This window comes from Mirounga leonina, unplaced genomic scaffold (assembly GCF_011800145.1).
Source record: "Mirounga leonina isolate KUSES-001 unplaced genomic scaffold, KU_Mleo_1.0 Mir_150, whole genome shotgun sequence".
NCBI lineage: Eukaryota > Metazoa > Chordata > Mammalia > Carnivora > Phocidae > Mirounga > Mirounga leonina.
The window spans coordinates 26,295,443-26,310,548 of record NW_023270374.1 but is presented as its reverse complement, the minus strand read 5'-3'; the positions used below and the strand labels follow the sequence as shown (position 1 = coordinate 26,310,548).

At 37.3% G+C, this 15,106-nt stretch overlaps 1 protein-coding gene across 4 annotated transcripts in view; it reads right to left on the bottom strand.

Moving 5' to 3' along the window:
* Nucleotides 1-15,106, bottom strand: part of ITCH (itchy E3 ubiquitin protein ligase) — a 121,088-nt gene that overhangs the window by 18,343 nt on the left and 87,639 nt on the right. For all 4 annotated transcript variants that reach the window (XM_035006145.1, XM_035006143.1, XM_035006146.1 and 1 more), the window contains 4 exons: nucleotides 11,173-11,301; nucleotides 5,005-5,077; nucleotides 4,133-4,204; nucleotides 1,320-1,408 (listed from right to left, as the gene is read on the bottom strand). In XM_035006145.1, the coding sequence (XP_034862036.1) occupies nucleotides 1,320-1,408; nucleotides 4,133-4,204; nucleotides 5,005-5,077; nucleotides 11,173-11,301 (363 nt within the window). The remainder of the gene's footprint in view (nucleotides 1-1,319; nucleotides 1,409-4,132; nucleotides 4,205-5,004; nucleotides 5,078-11,172; nucleotides 11,302-15,106) is intronic.

Genomic DNA, 15,106 nt, shown 5'->3' with positions numbered 1-15,106 from the left:
TAGGTAGAATGGATCTGGGGCAATACAGATGAAACTAGCTTGTGTCTGAGATTTCTTTTCGTGAGTTCATGGCCTCTGGTGGTAATGCTACTTATACTTTAATACTATTTGATTTTCTAATTAAGAATAAATGATTGCCCTCCTCCTGAATTACCTTTAACGTATACAAAATTCAATGTTTCTATTCATATTTATTATTTACCAGTGGTTATTTCATACATTTTGAAATGTGAATTTTAATACATAACATAAATAAGAACTACTAAAATGTAGCCTTCATTTAGTGAGCACACAAAAATGGAGGGTCTGAACTAGGTCACTAATAAACACTATTTCTATTCTTCACAATAATCCTAGAAAACTAGATGTGACTATTCTTTTTTTTTTTACAGATGAAAGATATTTGCCCCAGGTTGTACTGATGAGTGCAGAAAAAGGATTCAAATCCAATCTTGACTCCAAAGTCCTTGCTTACCACACTGCCACTGCTATGCAAGTATTTAACCTGATGTGCTATATTGTTATGGAATAAGCAAAGGAATTTCTTGAGTTTGTCTTCTAGGATTTGATTAGAAGCTCCAATATTAAGAAAACAGAATTTAACATTTTAACTATTTTACACATCCCTCTGTATTTTTTTTTTTTTAAAGATTTTTTTTTAATTTTTATTTATTTGAGACAGAGAGAATGAGAGACAGAGAGCATGAGAGGGAGGAGGGTCAGAGGGAGAAGCAGACTCCCTGCCGAGCAGGGAGCCCGATGCGGGACTCGATCCCGGGACTCCAGGATCATGACCTGAGCCGAAGGCAGTCGCTTAACCAACTGGCGCCCATCCCTCTGTATTCTTAAAACAGCTGTATTAATCTCAGTTGGGAACTGAGTGGCTATTATCTGTATCAGTAATCTGTGATGGGGAAAATAACCTGATCACTATAGGGCCTTGTATGCTCACTCTGTGGAACAAAAAAAGAGGTGGTAGACTGAACACTGGCTTCTGGTTTGATGATACAAAGCTTGCATCCAGGCTCTACATCTTAGTTATGTGCTGTAGGTTAGTCTCTGAACCTCATTACCTATAAAATTCTATCTCACAGGGTTATCCTGAGGATTAAAATGAGTAATGTGGGGGAAATCAACTAGCAGTCCTTTAGAAAGTGCTGAATTAGTGTTTCGTGAACTTCGGTAGCTGCAGAATAAAGGTACAATAATTTGCTACATTCATTTTCCTGAAATAGAAGATTGAGAAAATACTTGCAAGCAAAGTGAATGATACCTTTGGAAGAAAGGAACTAAGTTCTGAGTATTCATATTATCACTACCTTGCTACACCTCCATAATCTAAACCTTCTTCTCCTGGAAAAATCACCCACAAACGTCTTCTCAGATCTTGGGGATTGAAGCTCATTATCTACAAAATAATAAAAGGATTGGTAAAAGCAGTTGTTGAAACATCATTCTACCACTTCCAGGTCTGAGATATTCTTCCTTATAGGTAACTTGAGTTTCCCATGACACAGAATGGTGTTCGTGGTCTAGTCAACACCATACATACAGAAAATACATTAAAGTTTTATAATATTTTTATAGATATTATACACATCTATGTATTTTTTTTTCTTAAAGATTTTATTTATTTATTTGACAGAGAGCGACATAGCGAGAGAGGGAACACAAGCAGGGGGAGTAGGAGTGGGAGAAGCAGGCTTCCCCGCGGTGCAGGGAGCCCGATGTGGGGCTCGATCCCAGAATCCTGGGATCACGACCTGAGCCGAAGGCAGACGCTTAACGACTGAGCCACCCAGGCGCCCCTACACATCTATATTTTAATATACCTTATAGATACATAATTTTCTTTTAAATAATCCTACTTTTGACTTATCAAGTTGCTTCTGTCACTTGCTTAGAGCAGAGTAACTGTGGGCATGGTCCTTTGTCAGGTCATTTGGGTGGTGAAGGGCTTGGTTTGGTTATGTTTGGGTTTGTTTTACAGCCAAAAGTACACGTAACAGTGTTTGGCTAACCTGGAAATGAAAACCAGTGGCTGCAGAAAGAATATAGTTAATTTTGGAAACTCATTCTCAGTGGAAACCTATAAATAAATACCTGGAAAAATACTCAAATTTTGTGTCCTACTAGAGTGGTTAGTAAGATCATCTTCGTATTTGAAGGACAGCACCATTATTGAAATATAATGAGTTCATGATTTGGGTTTTTCCTTTGTAAAACTAATTACTTGCCTAAAATTGGGCCAAAGAACATTACAAATATTACTCTTAGAAAAGAAAGTGACAGGGCCTGGACAAAGAGAAGTGGACTTAATGCCTCTGTTTTATGAAATTAGAATGAACTCTCACATTAAATATCCAGAGGCCCAGTAAGTAACCTGCTTATGCCAGGGCTCAGTTCCCACAAAATAAATATATCACTTTCATGAATTCATATACCACTAAAAAAATCCCAGATGTAACAAAAAATTCAATGCTTATGACAAATATTCTACAAATACTCTAGGTTAGGCACATAGCAATACAAATGACAGATATTAAAGGTTAAAACATTTGTTTTTGTTGGTTTGTTTCTTGCTCCCTCTGGCTATTCCTTGTCCTTAGGGTTGCTCCCCAAAACCTAAAGCTGTTTTTGATCTCTTGCTATTCCCCCAAACCTGAGACTGTTCCCCTTTGGAAATTCTGGTTGTTTTTTTTGCCCTGTGTCTGATACTTTAGGATTTGCTGTTCCCTGGGAAAAATATCTTTTAAGTAGTACCCTTTAATAAATGCCTAATACTAAAAAAATTTTTTTCTCCTGCAATTTCCCCAATGAGCAAAAACACTCACTACCCCAAACAACTTTATCCACCACTTAGGAAGAAAATTTGATGCTAATTTTGCTATTAGATTTGTCACTCTTCCAAAGCAATCAAATTTTTCTCCTAAGTTTTGGTTTCACATTTATTTGATGGATATCAGATCTAGGGTGACAATTTTAAACAACTGTTTTAGTACCATCTGGTCTGTCAGTCTGCAAAAGTCTTTAGGTTTCAAAAGTCAAAAAATAAAGGGATATTTAATCATGTTTTGCACCTTTCAGCACTGCAACAGCAAGTTATGGTCCAAGAAACTGGCCCACCAGAGACTGACTACATAGTTATGAATATGAAAATTAGAAGCAGGTAATGACTGGAGTTGGGAATGGCCTTGGAGACTTACATCAGATCAAGGGAATCACTCATAATTCTCTAAATGACCTTAGTCAAGTTCTGCTGCTAAAAAGCTATCTGCTCCTACTTAGCAGGATGTCAACTGGCTTTTCTCTTCAATGTTAATTACTGAGGTTCCATTAGGAAACGTACATAACTGTTTCTGAAAGCAAGTAGCCAGCTAAGTCAGACGGCCTGCCAACCATCTCAGAAAATCTCTTTTCCCTTTGTATTCATTTTGAAGCTGTAGCTACCACAATTATCAACAGTTGCTTGATAATAAAAAAACTAGGTCCATTATCTGGCCATAAAATAAGGACTAAGTAGATGTTTTCATTTTAAGACAGTTTTTCATTGGCCATTTTAATCTCTACAACAAAATCACTTAACATTTATTTGCAGGTGGTTAAGTTGCAAAATAAAAGTAAGTGTAAATTAACTTGGGTTCTGAGGACAATAAAAAAATTTGTTGACTATCTTTTTTTATTTTGGTATCATAACCAATGACCAATTTCTTTCCTACATAAAAATTTTTTTGTAAAAATTGAGTGACAAATGCTTACTGTAAAAATGCAAGGAACACACGTATAAAAGCAAAACCATCCCCTCTTCCTTTCTACCCATCCAATAATGTTCATATGGATATTTCTTTGGCTACCAAAAACCTACCTTTTTACTCAAATATCTATTTCAAACTGACCACTTAGCTTAGAAATGAAAATCTGAAACTCACCAATTACTTTAAATTACTCTGACATTTCAAAAGCACAAGACATATACAAACATATACATGTTCCTACATTGTAAGTACTAATGCAGCTGGCAATACTTAATTTAAGGACTCCAACTCAAAAACCCTAACTGTTTAGACCTGGAACCAAAAGTGGTTCTGGGCAGGCAGCCACAGGGCAAACTATCGAGTGAATAAGACAGTACCTGCTGAAAGGAATCTTCAAATAATGTCTTTCTTGTCACTGTAATCTTTATGTGCTGTGGCATGGCCAGTTGCTGAAACGTAAGAATGACTTAAGTCAACTCTATTAAAATAGCCTATTGAAAAACCGAAAGAGTGAAGTTCTATTTACTTTTATCTTTGCTTAGAGAAACAAGTAGAGTATGAATATGAACTTATTTCAATACTGTTTAACCATACATTTGTGAGCATTCATGCTAATTACAGATCATTTGATATATAACAAAAGAAAACAGATCTCATATGCAGTGCTTAATGAGTCAAATAAATCTTTTATTTTATTTTCAAAAAGCTAACTTAGATTATTCTTGCTTGCCTGGGCCCAGTTAATTACATGAGTTTGAAGTTTAAAAATATTCATCATAGTAACATTTTGATTAGTACATTAATTTTATTTAGAACCCATAAAGAAATCATTAATTCAGAAAATATATATCAGAAATAACTGATCACATCTGGGAAGAATACTCAGAATGTAACTATATATGTATACATATATATATCAAATATTAGATGTGAAAGGGGCTGGTTACAATCTATACACCAGAAAATGTTTTAACTCATTTGTTTGAAGATTTTTGCAATCTTAGAATTACAGGTACTGAAAGGAGAGTAGCACTTTTTTTATTCAAACTGTTTCAAGTTTATTCTTCTGGACTACAGAAGCCACAAATGATCTAACTGATAAATCTTTTTCTTTGCCCTAAAAATAGAAAAAAGAGATTCCGATGCTTCCAATTTTACCTGTTTTTCTAGGAATTATTTTCACAATCACTGTGTAATATAAGCAACATAACAAAAGAAAGGGAGTACAGAAAAAAGTCCTGATACTAACCTGACACCAGAACCGGAAATACTGAACTTTTGCCTTGAAGTCCCGTACATAGGCTATCTGTGGTCCATTGTCTCTGAGGAGGAATGTTAATATGACATATTTAGCAGCTCGTAAGATAATATATAGAAGGAAAGCAAAATACCACACCCCCTTAGTACTCAGTCAAATATAAAAATACTGTAGCATAGCATACTCCTAAACACCACCTTAAAAAAAAAATTTCCCAGGACTAGTTTTAAATGACAGAAATTTAGATCTTTTTAAAGGCATTGTTGTGGGATTTTCTTTTATATATAGCGAAATCTAACAGGACTAGGTAAAGGAAGTTCTATCTGGGAATGTTGCCTATCCCCAAATCCGTTCTTTCCTTTATCCTTAAATCAGACTTCTGATATCTACCTGGGCAGACTGCTACCTAGAATAAAGATTACATTTCTCAGCGTGGTTGTGTGACTTAACCATGGCTAATGAGCTGTAAATGTACAGGACTTCCGCAAAGGCTCTTTTAAAGAGAGTGAAGATAGCTAGAAAAGGATTTTTTTCTCTTTCTCTCTTTCCAATTTGTTGTTCCTCCATATTCTAGCCTAGAGTGGATTGATAGCAGAAGTTTCAGCAGCTATCACACACTATGAGGTAACTGAGAAAAGAGCCCATGGTCTGGGATGGTAGAACAGAAAGTAAGAAGCCTAGATCACTGATGACACCATGGGGCTTCCAAGTAAGCCCTGGACTTTTTTTTTTTTTTTAAGATTTTATTTATTACACACACACACACACACAGAGGGAGAACAAGCACAAGCCGGGGGGGTGGCAGGCAGGGGAGAAGCAAACTCCCTGCTGAGCAAGGAGCCCGATGTGGGGCTCGATCCCAGGACCCTGGGACCATGCCCTGAGCCAAAGGCAGCTGCTTAACTGACTGAGGCACGTAGGCGCCCCGCCCTGGACTTCCTTTAAATTTGTTTTCTAAATGTTCAGTGTAGAAATACAATTGATTTTAGGGGTACCTGGCTGTCTCGGTCAGTAGGGTGGGTTCGGGCTCTGTGTTGGGTATAGAAATTACTTAAAAATAAAGTCTTGAAGGTGGCGCCTGGGTGGCTCAGTCGTTAAGCGTCTGCCTTCAGCTCAGGTCATGATCCCAGGGTCCTGGGATCGAGCCCCGCATCGGGCTCCCTGCTCCGCGGGAGGCCTGCTTCTCCCTCTGCTGCTTTCCTTGCTTGTGTTCCCTCTCTCCCTGCCTCTCTCTCTCTCAAAAAATAAATAAAATCTTAAAAAAAAAAAATAAAGTCTTGAAAAGAAAAGGAGGGGAGGGGAGTTCCCAATGAGTTGGGAAGTGTTCCCATTGCTTGTATTTTATGAAAGAATTTGAATAGGATTGATATTATTACTTACAGTTTTGATAAAATTCACCAGTGGAAGCTGTCTATGCCAGAACTTTCTTTGTGGGAAATTGTTTAATTATGAATTCAATTTCTTTACTAGATATAGGGTTATTTAGATTTACTATTTCTTCTTGTGTTCATTTTTGTTACTTCTATCTTTCAAGGAATTTGTCAATTTGATCTAAAATATCAAACTTCTTGGGGCACCTGGGTGACTCAGTTGGTTAAGTGTCTGACTCCTGATTCTGGCGCAGGTCATGATCTTAGGGTCTTCAATTGAGCCCCACATCGAGCCCCACATCAAGCCCCCCGCATCAAGCCCCGCATTGGGCTCCATGCTTAGTTTAAGATTCTCTTTCCCTTTCCCTCTGCCCCTCCCTTCCCTCTCTTTAAAAAAAAAAAAAAAAAAAAAAATCAAAATTCTTGGCATAAAGTTGTTCAATATACACTTTGTTATCTTTCAATGTGTGCAGGATATGTAGTGATGTCCTTTCACTTTCATATTAATTTGTGTTTTCTTTTTTTTCTCCTCAGGTTTACTAGGGGTTATTGATATTATTAATTTTTTTCAAGATCCAACTTCTAGCTCTGAGTTCTCTATAGTTTCATTTTCATTTTGTTAATATCTGCTTTTATGCTTATTTCCTTTTTTGTGCTTATTTGGGGTTTAACAAACTTTTTAGAGTAAGGTGAAAGCAGTGATCACTGATTTTATACCTTTCTTATTTTCTAATCTAATCCTATACAGAGCAAGAAAATTTCCACTGAGGACTATTTTTGTTAAACCCCACAAACTGTGATATGGTGTATTTTTATTATCATTAAAAATACAATGTTTCCGAATTTCTCATGACTTTATTGAGCCACGGGTTATTAGCAGTGTACTTAATGATGGAAAGAAACGTATTTCTGTCATAAAGGAACCACTATGATTTTAAGGTTTTCTGTTTTATATCTGTTATTTACATATTTAAATATTTTTAAACATTTAAATTCAATTAATTAAAATACATTATTGGTTTCTGAGGTATAGGTCAGTGATTCCTCAGCCTTATATAATACCCAGTGCTCATTACATCACGTGCCTCCTTAATGTCTATCACCCGGTTACCCCATCCCCCCACCTCCCTCCCCTCCAGCAAGCCTCAGTTTGTTATCTATGATTAAGAGTCTCTTGGGCGCCTGGGTGGCTCAGCTGGTTAAGCGACTGCCTTCGGCTCAGGTCATGATCCTGGAGTCCCAGGATCGAGTCCCACATCGGGCTCCCTGCTCAGCAGGGAGTCTGCTTCTCCCTCTGGCCCTCCCCCTCTCATGTGCTCTCTCTCTCTCAAATAAATAAATAAAATCTTAAAAAAAAAAAAAAAAGAGAGAGTCTCTTATGGTTTGTCTACCTCTCTGATTTCGTCTTGTTTTATTTTTTCCTCTCTTCCCCTATGGTCCTGTTTTGTTTCTTAAATTCCACATGTAAGTGAGATCATAAGATAATTATCTTTCTCTGACTGACTTATTTCACTTAGCATGATACCCTCTAGTTCCATCCACATCCTTACAAACAGCAAGATTTCTTTTTTTTTTTTTTGAGAGAGAGAGAATGAGAGACAGAGAGCATGAGAGGGAGGAGGGTCAGAGGGAGAAGCAGACTCCCTGCTGAGCAGGGAGCCCGATGCGAGACTCGATCCCGGGACTCCAGGATCATGACCTGAGCCGAAGGCAGTCGCTTAACCAACTGAGCCACCCAGGCGCCCAAGATTTCATTTTTTTGATGGCTGAGTAGTATTCCATTGTGTGTATGTATATATACACATACACCACATCTTCTTTATCCATTCATCTGTCGGTGGACATCTGGGTTCTCATAGTTGGGCTACTGTGGACATTGCTGCTATGAATATTGGGGTGCAGGTGCCCCTTCAGATCACTATATTTGTATCTTGGGGGTAAATACCCATATTTAAATAATTTTTAGTTTCATTAAAATCTAAGTAGCCTGAATTTCTAGTTTTTTAAGTTTTTATTTTTAAGTAAACTCTACACCCAACGTGGGGCTTGAACTCACAATCCCGAGATCAAGAGTCACATATTCTACCAACTGAGCCAGCCAGGAGCCCCCAACGCTTTTAATAAACAGAAATTATAAAATTCAAAAAGTGACAAGAGGTAAACATTGCCCTGGTATCAAAGCCAGAGACACTACAAGAAAACTACTGACCAGTATTTCTGATGAACTGATATGAGTCCACAACAAAATACTAGCAAACTCAATTCAGCAGTATATTCCCTCAATATAAGAGCCATTTATGAAAATCCCATAGATGACAAACTCAATGGTGAAAAATGAAAGCTTTCCTTCAAAGATCAGGAAAAACACAAGGCTGCCTGCTCTCCCTTCTATTCAACATAGTATTAGAAGTTCTAGCCAGGGCAATTAGGCAAGAAAAAGAAACAAAAGGCATCCAAATTGGAAAGGAAGAAGTAAAAATTATCTTTGAAGATTATATAATATTTAGAAAATTCTAGATTCGAAACAAAACTATTAGAATTAATAAGTACATTCAGCAAGGTAGGATATAAAACAACACAAAAATCAGTTGCATTTCTATACACTAACAATCAATAATCTGAAAAAAATTTAACAATTCCATTTACAAATAGCATTAAAAAAAACCCAGGAATTTACTAAACCAAGGGGGTAAAAGATTTGCATACTGTAAAACTACAATACATTGTTGAAAGAAATTAAAGCAGACAAATAAATGTAAAGACACCCTATGTTCATGGCTTAAAAGACATAATATTGTTAAGATGTCAAAACAAACCAAAGAGAATTACAAATTCAATGCAACCCCTATCAAAATCCTAATGACAATTTTTTTTGCAGCAACAGAAAATTCTATCCTAAAAATCATGAAATCTCAGAGACCCTAAAAAGCCAAAGCAATCTCAAAAAAGAACTTGGCGAACTCACATTTCCTGAGTTCAAAATTTAGTAAAACCTTCAGTAATGAAAACAGTGTGGAACTAGAATAAAGACAGACATAATGACCAATGAAATATAAACTCCAGAAATAAACCTTTTGCATATATACATATGGTCAAAGAATTTTTGACAAGGGTGCCAAGCCCATTCGACAGTCTTTTCAACAAATGGTCCTTGGAAAACTGGATCTCCATTTGCAAAAAAATGAAGTTAGACCCTTTCCTAATACCATTTACAAAAATTAACTAGAAATGGACCCAAAACCTACACCTAAGAGCTAAAGTTCTAAAACTTAGGTCAATGCACAGAATAGGAAAAAATATTTGCATATATTTGATAAGGGATTAGTATCCAGAATATAAAGAACTTCTAAAATTCAAAAAATAAAAAACAGGGCTCCTGGGTGGCTCAGTTGGTTAAGTGACTGCCTTTGGCTCAGGTCAAGATCCTGGAGTCCTGGGATCGAGTCCCACATTGGGCTCCTTGCTTGGCAGGGAGTCTGCTTCTCGCTCTGACCCTCCCCTCTCTCAGGCTCTCTCTCTCTCTCTCAAATAAATAAATAAAATCTTAAAAAAAATAAATAAAAAACAACCAACCAGATGCAAAGATGGGCAAAGAAGTTGAATAGACATTTCCTCAAGGAAGATATACAAATATTTGGTCGACTAGCATATGAAAAGATGCTCAAAATCATTTATCATTACAGAAATACAAATAAAAACCATGAGATACCACTTCATACCCATCAGATTGACATTTTTAAAAAACAAACAGAAAACAACAACCGTTGATATGGAAAAACTGGAACCTATGTACACTTTTGGTGGCAATGTAAAAATGGTATACCCACTGTGGAAGACAGTCTTGAAGTGCCTCAAAAAAACCCCACAGAATTACCATTGACCGGGCAATTCCACTTCTGAGTACTATACACAAAAGAAGTGAAAACGAAAACTCAAACAGGTATCTGTACACTCACATTCACAGCTGCATTATTCACAATAGTCAAAAGATGTTTGAAACAACCCAAAAGTCCATGAACAGATGTATAAATAAAATATGGTATATACATACACTAAAGTATTATTCTGCATTAAAAAGGAGTGAAATTCAGATACAAATGTAACACAGACGAACCTTGGAGATACAATGCTAAGTGAAGTAAACCAGTCACAAGCACAAATACCATATGATTCCATTTATATGAGCAGTCAAATTCATAGAGACAGGAAGTGTTAAGAGTTATCAAGGGCTAAGGAATGAAGGGGACAGGAGAGTTATTGTTTAATAGGCATAGAGTTTCAGTATGGGATGATAAAAATCTTCTGGAGATGGATGGTGTTGATGGTTGCACAACAAAGTGAATGTACTTAATGCCACTGAATAGTACACTTAAAATGGTTAAAATGGTAAACTCTGCTGTATTTCACCACAAAAAAACACCTTAATAAAACATGTTAAACAAAACAAAACATAAAGTTACTTTTTAAATATGGAAAAGAAAAACAAATTGGAGAATTGAAAGAAAGCAGGCATCAGAAATCAGGGATTAATTGGTGAGCAGTACTGTACTGATAATTTCTAAATAACCCTTTTAGTGCTGTGTGAATAGATAACATATGAAAGGTCTCTAGGAGAAAATATGGTGATAAATACATAGGGTAATAAAAATACAAAATATTTAGTGAACAATGACCTTTGGGCAACTCAACTCAAGAAACAGTAAGAACTGTATTCCTTGCTAATTCAGATCTTCATAACAAAATCTTAGGATCAGTCTTACTTCTAATCTACAATGTTTAGAAAACTCACAGGGCAGATTTTCCAGTGCGGGGATCAATATAGGTGGTTGTTCTTCTATTGTGGTCCACAAAATACGGAATTCCATCAACTGTGAATCTCATTTCCCAGCCTTCAGGTAAGGGCTTTTCATTTAATTGGCTACAAAACACAGGCATACAAATAAAAAATGTTGACCTGTTTGTTTCCCAAGTACACAAAACAAAAATTATCCATGAATGCAGCATCATTTAGATCATTTAGTCCAGTATTTCCCATTACTTACTAGACCTCTCTCTATAGATATTCTACAAGCATGTTAAACATGTCAATAGGTTCATGGAACCACCATTCAGTTTCCACCTACCTGGCCTGTAATCCCCATCTAATGACCCACCTAAACAGCTTTTGGTAACCAAGTTCTGCCCATTCTGCCTTAGAAGCCTTCATATTCATCGCTTTTTCAATCCCCAAGAAAATCTTTAACCTGGCATCATTCATCTCTCTTCTAAAATTTCATAATGGCCACCAAACTGGTTTTCCTGCCTCTAGTCTCACTCTGGTCCTATACTCATTTCATATTGCTGACAGAGTACTAACACAGATCTGATCATGATTAGTTCTCTTCTTAAAGTGATATTCACTGTTCACACTACCAATGATAAGCCCTGAACTCTAAACAGCCGGCACTCACTCTGCCCTCAGCGTTCCCTTTCAGGTTTAACTCTGCACTCTAACTCCAACTCACTTCCGTGAACCCTGTGATTTCATAGTGTAGTGCGACTCACCATTTCCCTAAACAAGACATGATCTGTCATACCTCCAAGTGAAGCCTTTCCCCTTGTCCAGAAGATCTTAATTATTCCTCTGTTAAGGTAATTCAACTATTCTTTCTGAAGTATTTCTAGCCACTTCCTTAATACCTATCTTTAGACTTTGGTTAATCTCTCTCAACTTCAGTTTGTTAAGAATGTATATATAGTAAGACTGTAAGAGGAATAAGTGAGACAATATAAGTAAAAAGCTTCACACATAGTAAGCCCTCAAGTTGTAACTATTAGTATTCCCCCTACTATATATTGGTCGTTCTCTGAGTCTCTCAAAGTACTTCCTTCATACTGCCAGCACAGCATTTGTCAAGTTTTTCAGCTTGTGTGTCTGGCACCAACTTCCCACCCTGCAAATACTACATGAGTTTTAAAATAGGAACTAGATTATAAGGCAATAGTGCATTTTTATTTGTTATATATTAAAATAATTGGGCCATTAAGCATAAATATTAAAAACTACTTACTTGTGAACCTAAGAAATTTTTACATTTTAAAATATTCCACTAGAATGGGTAGAGAATTATTGAATACCTCCTTTGTAGTTTGTATCTGTGTGTTGTCATAATGGCAGCTACTCTTTTTAATTAGTTAAGTATAATAAGTGTTCCAAGTTTTTACCCATATTTGCCAGTTTGTTTTCCTCTATTCTACAGCTTCAAATTTTCTCACCTGGTGGGTTTAGTGAGAGAGAGAGAGAAAATGGTAATGTCCAAGTTCACATCAGAAAGGAAGAAAGGGAGGGGTTGGGGGCATTTCGGTTGACTGGTTTGAGAGAGCCACTATTGCTGACAGGATTGTCATTTTCCTTAAGTGTACTTCAGAACATAAAAAAAAAAAGTGTGCTTCAGAAGAACAAAAGGCTGAGAACCATTGTCCAGAACAGTATTTTGTAAACTATGTCGAAAGGTTAAGAACATTTAGCTTTATTCACGGAGCTGAATAGAAATGTCAGATAAAATAGATGATCAAAAAATTTTTAAAAGGTAACACTTATTTGTTATATTTTCAAGATAAGCTCAGTGACAAACTGTTGTCTTGAAAACAAAACAAACTGGATAGAACTGGGTCATTTGTATTATTTAGTAACATGATTCTCACTTTAGCCCTGACACTTTAAAAGTCTAAGGAGGAACAAAAAATGGTAGCAAATTACAGAAAGGTGACATGGTCTATTCTGTCCTTCAAGATAGAATTTTACAGAGCAATTTAAAATGTTACCTTTGAAATTCTTCTTCCTTTTTGGGAAAGTGAATATATTTAAGTTAAATATTGTAACAACATAAAAAATGCTGTGATAGGGGCGCCTGGGTGGCTCAGACGGTTAAGCGTCTGTCTTCGGCTCAGGTCATGATCCCAGGAGGTCATGATCCCAGGGTCTTGGGATGGAGCCCCGCATGGGCTCCTTGCTCAGCGGTGAGCCTGCTTCTCCCTCTCCCTCTGCCTGCCACTCCCCTGGCTTGTATACTCTCTGTCAAAAATAAATAAAATCTTAAAAAAAAAAAAAGTTGTGATATTAGTATCCAGAAACAGATTTTATTTATTTTTAAAGATTTTATTTTATTTACTTGACAGAGACAGAGATAGCGAGAGCAGGAACACAAGCAGGGGGAGTGGGAGAGGGAGAAACAGCCTTCCCGCTGGGCAGGGAGCCCGATGTGGGACTCGATCCCAGGACCCTGGGATCATGACCTGAGCCAAAGGCAGACGCTTAACGACTGAGCCACCCAGAGCCCCAGAAACAGATTTTAAATTTAAAGCATATCATTAGAACAAAGGTTCTTAACTTTCAATCAAGGGATGTATGAAAAATTAATCATACCAATGAAGAATTAATCATACCAAAAGAGAGGTCTGGTCTCTGCCCTCTGCTACTGGGAGGTGATCTCTAGGCCTCTGGAATGTCCTGCATGTCAGGAATATCTCTGTTTGCTTGGGAACTCTGAACACCAGTCAACAATGTGATTTATGATGGAGGCTTTGGGACATCTCACATCAATTCCAACTTCTGGAGTAACTAGAAACTGAAGATATTAGCTCAAACTCTGAGACAGGGCTAGAGGCTAAAGGTTAGCTATGCAGGCAGTACATGATGGAGCCCCAATAAAAACTCTGGATATAAAAGACTTAGGTGAGATTCCCTAGTTGGCAATACTCCACGTATACTATTCCACATCAATTCTGGGTATTTAGATCCTTCTCACATTCTGTCCTGTATCTCTTCCTTCTGTTGCCTGTAATTTGTATCCTTTCCGTATGATAAATGTAACCGAGTGTAACAAGCTTCAGTGAATTCTAGTCTCTCAAGTGAGTTATCAAACCTGAAAGTGGTTGTGGGAACCCCTAAATTCATACCCAGTTGGTCTGAAGAGCAATTTTGGGGATCTCCCAGTTTGTGGTTGATGTCTGAAGTGAGGGCCTTCTTGTGGAGATTGCTCTCTGGCTTTATAGCTTGCCAAATTCCTTGCAGAATAGAACCCTCTGGTGGTCTGATAAATGCACAGTATTAGATTTCATTATGGGCTGAATTGTGTCCACTCACAAATTCCTATGTTGAAGTACTAACCATCAGTAACTCAGAATGTGACCTTATTTGGAAATAGGGTCATTACAGACATAATTAGTTAAGATGAGATCATACTGGTGTACAGTGAGCCATTAATCCAATATGGCTGGTATCCTTATAAAAAGGGGAAGAAATTTGGACACTTGAGACATGCAGACCTGAAGAATGCTATGCAAAGACTGCAGTTATGCTGCCACAAACCAAACTACCAGAAGCTAGGAGAGGGGCTTGGAACAAATCCTTCTAGTGCCTTCCAAGGGAGCAAAGCCCTGCCTATACCTTGATTTTGGGCAACTCTAGCAAACTAATACAAGTACTATTACATAATGCTACAAAGAAAAGCAAGTAGGGGTGCCTGGGTGGCTCAGTTGGTTAATGTCTGCCTTCAGCTCAGGTCCTGATCCCGGGGTCCTGGGATCAAGCCCCACAGTGGGCTCCCTGCTCAGTGGGGAGCCTGCTTCTCCCTTTCCCTCTGTTGCTCCCCTTGCTTGTGCTCGCTTGCTCTCTCTCTCTCTCTCTCTCTCTCGAAGAAAGAAAGAAAGAAAGAAAGAAAGAAAGAAAGAAAGAAAGAAAG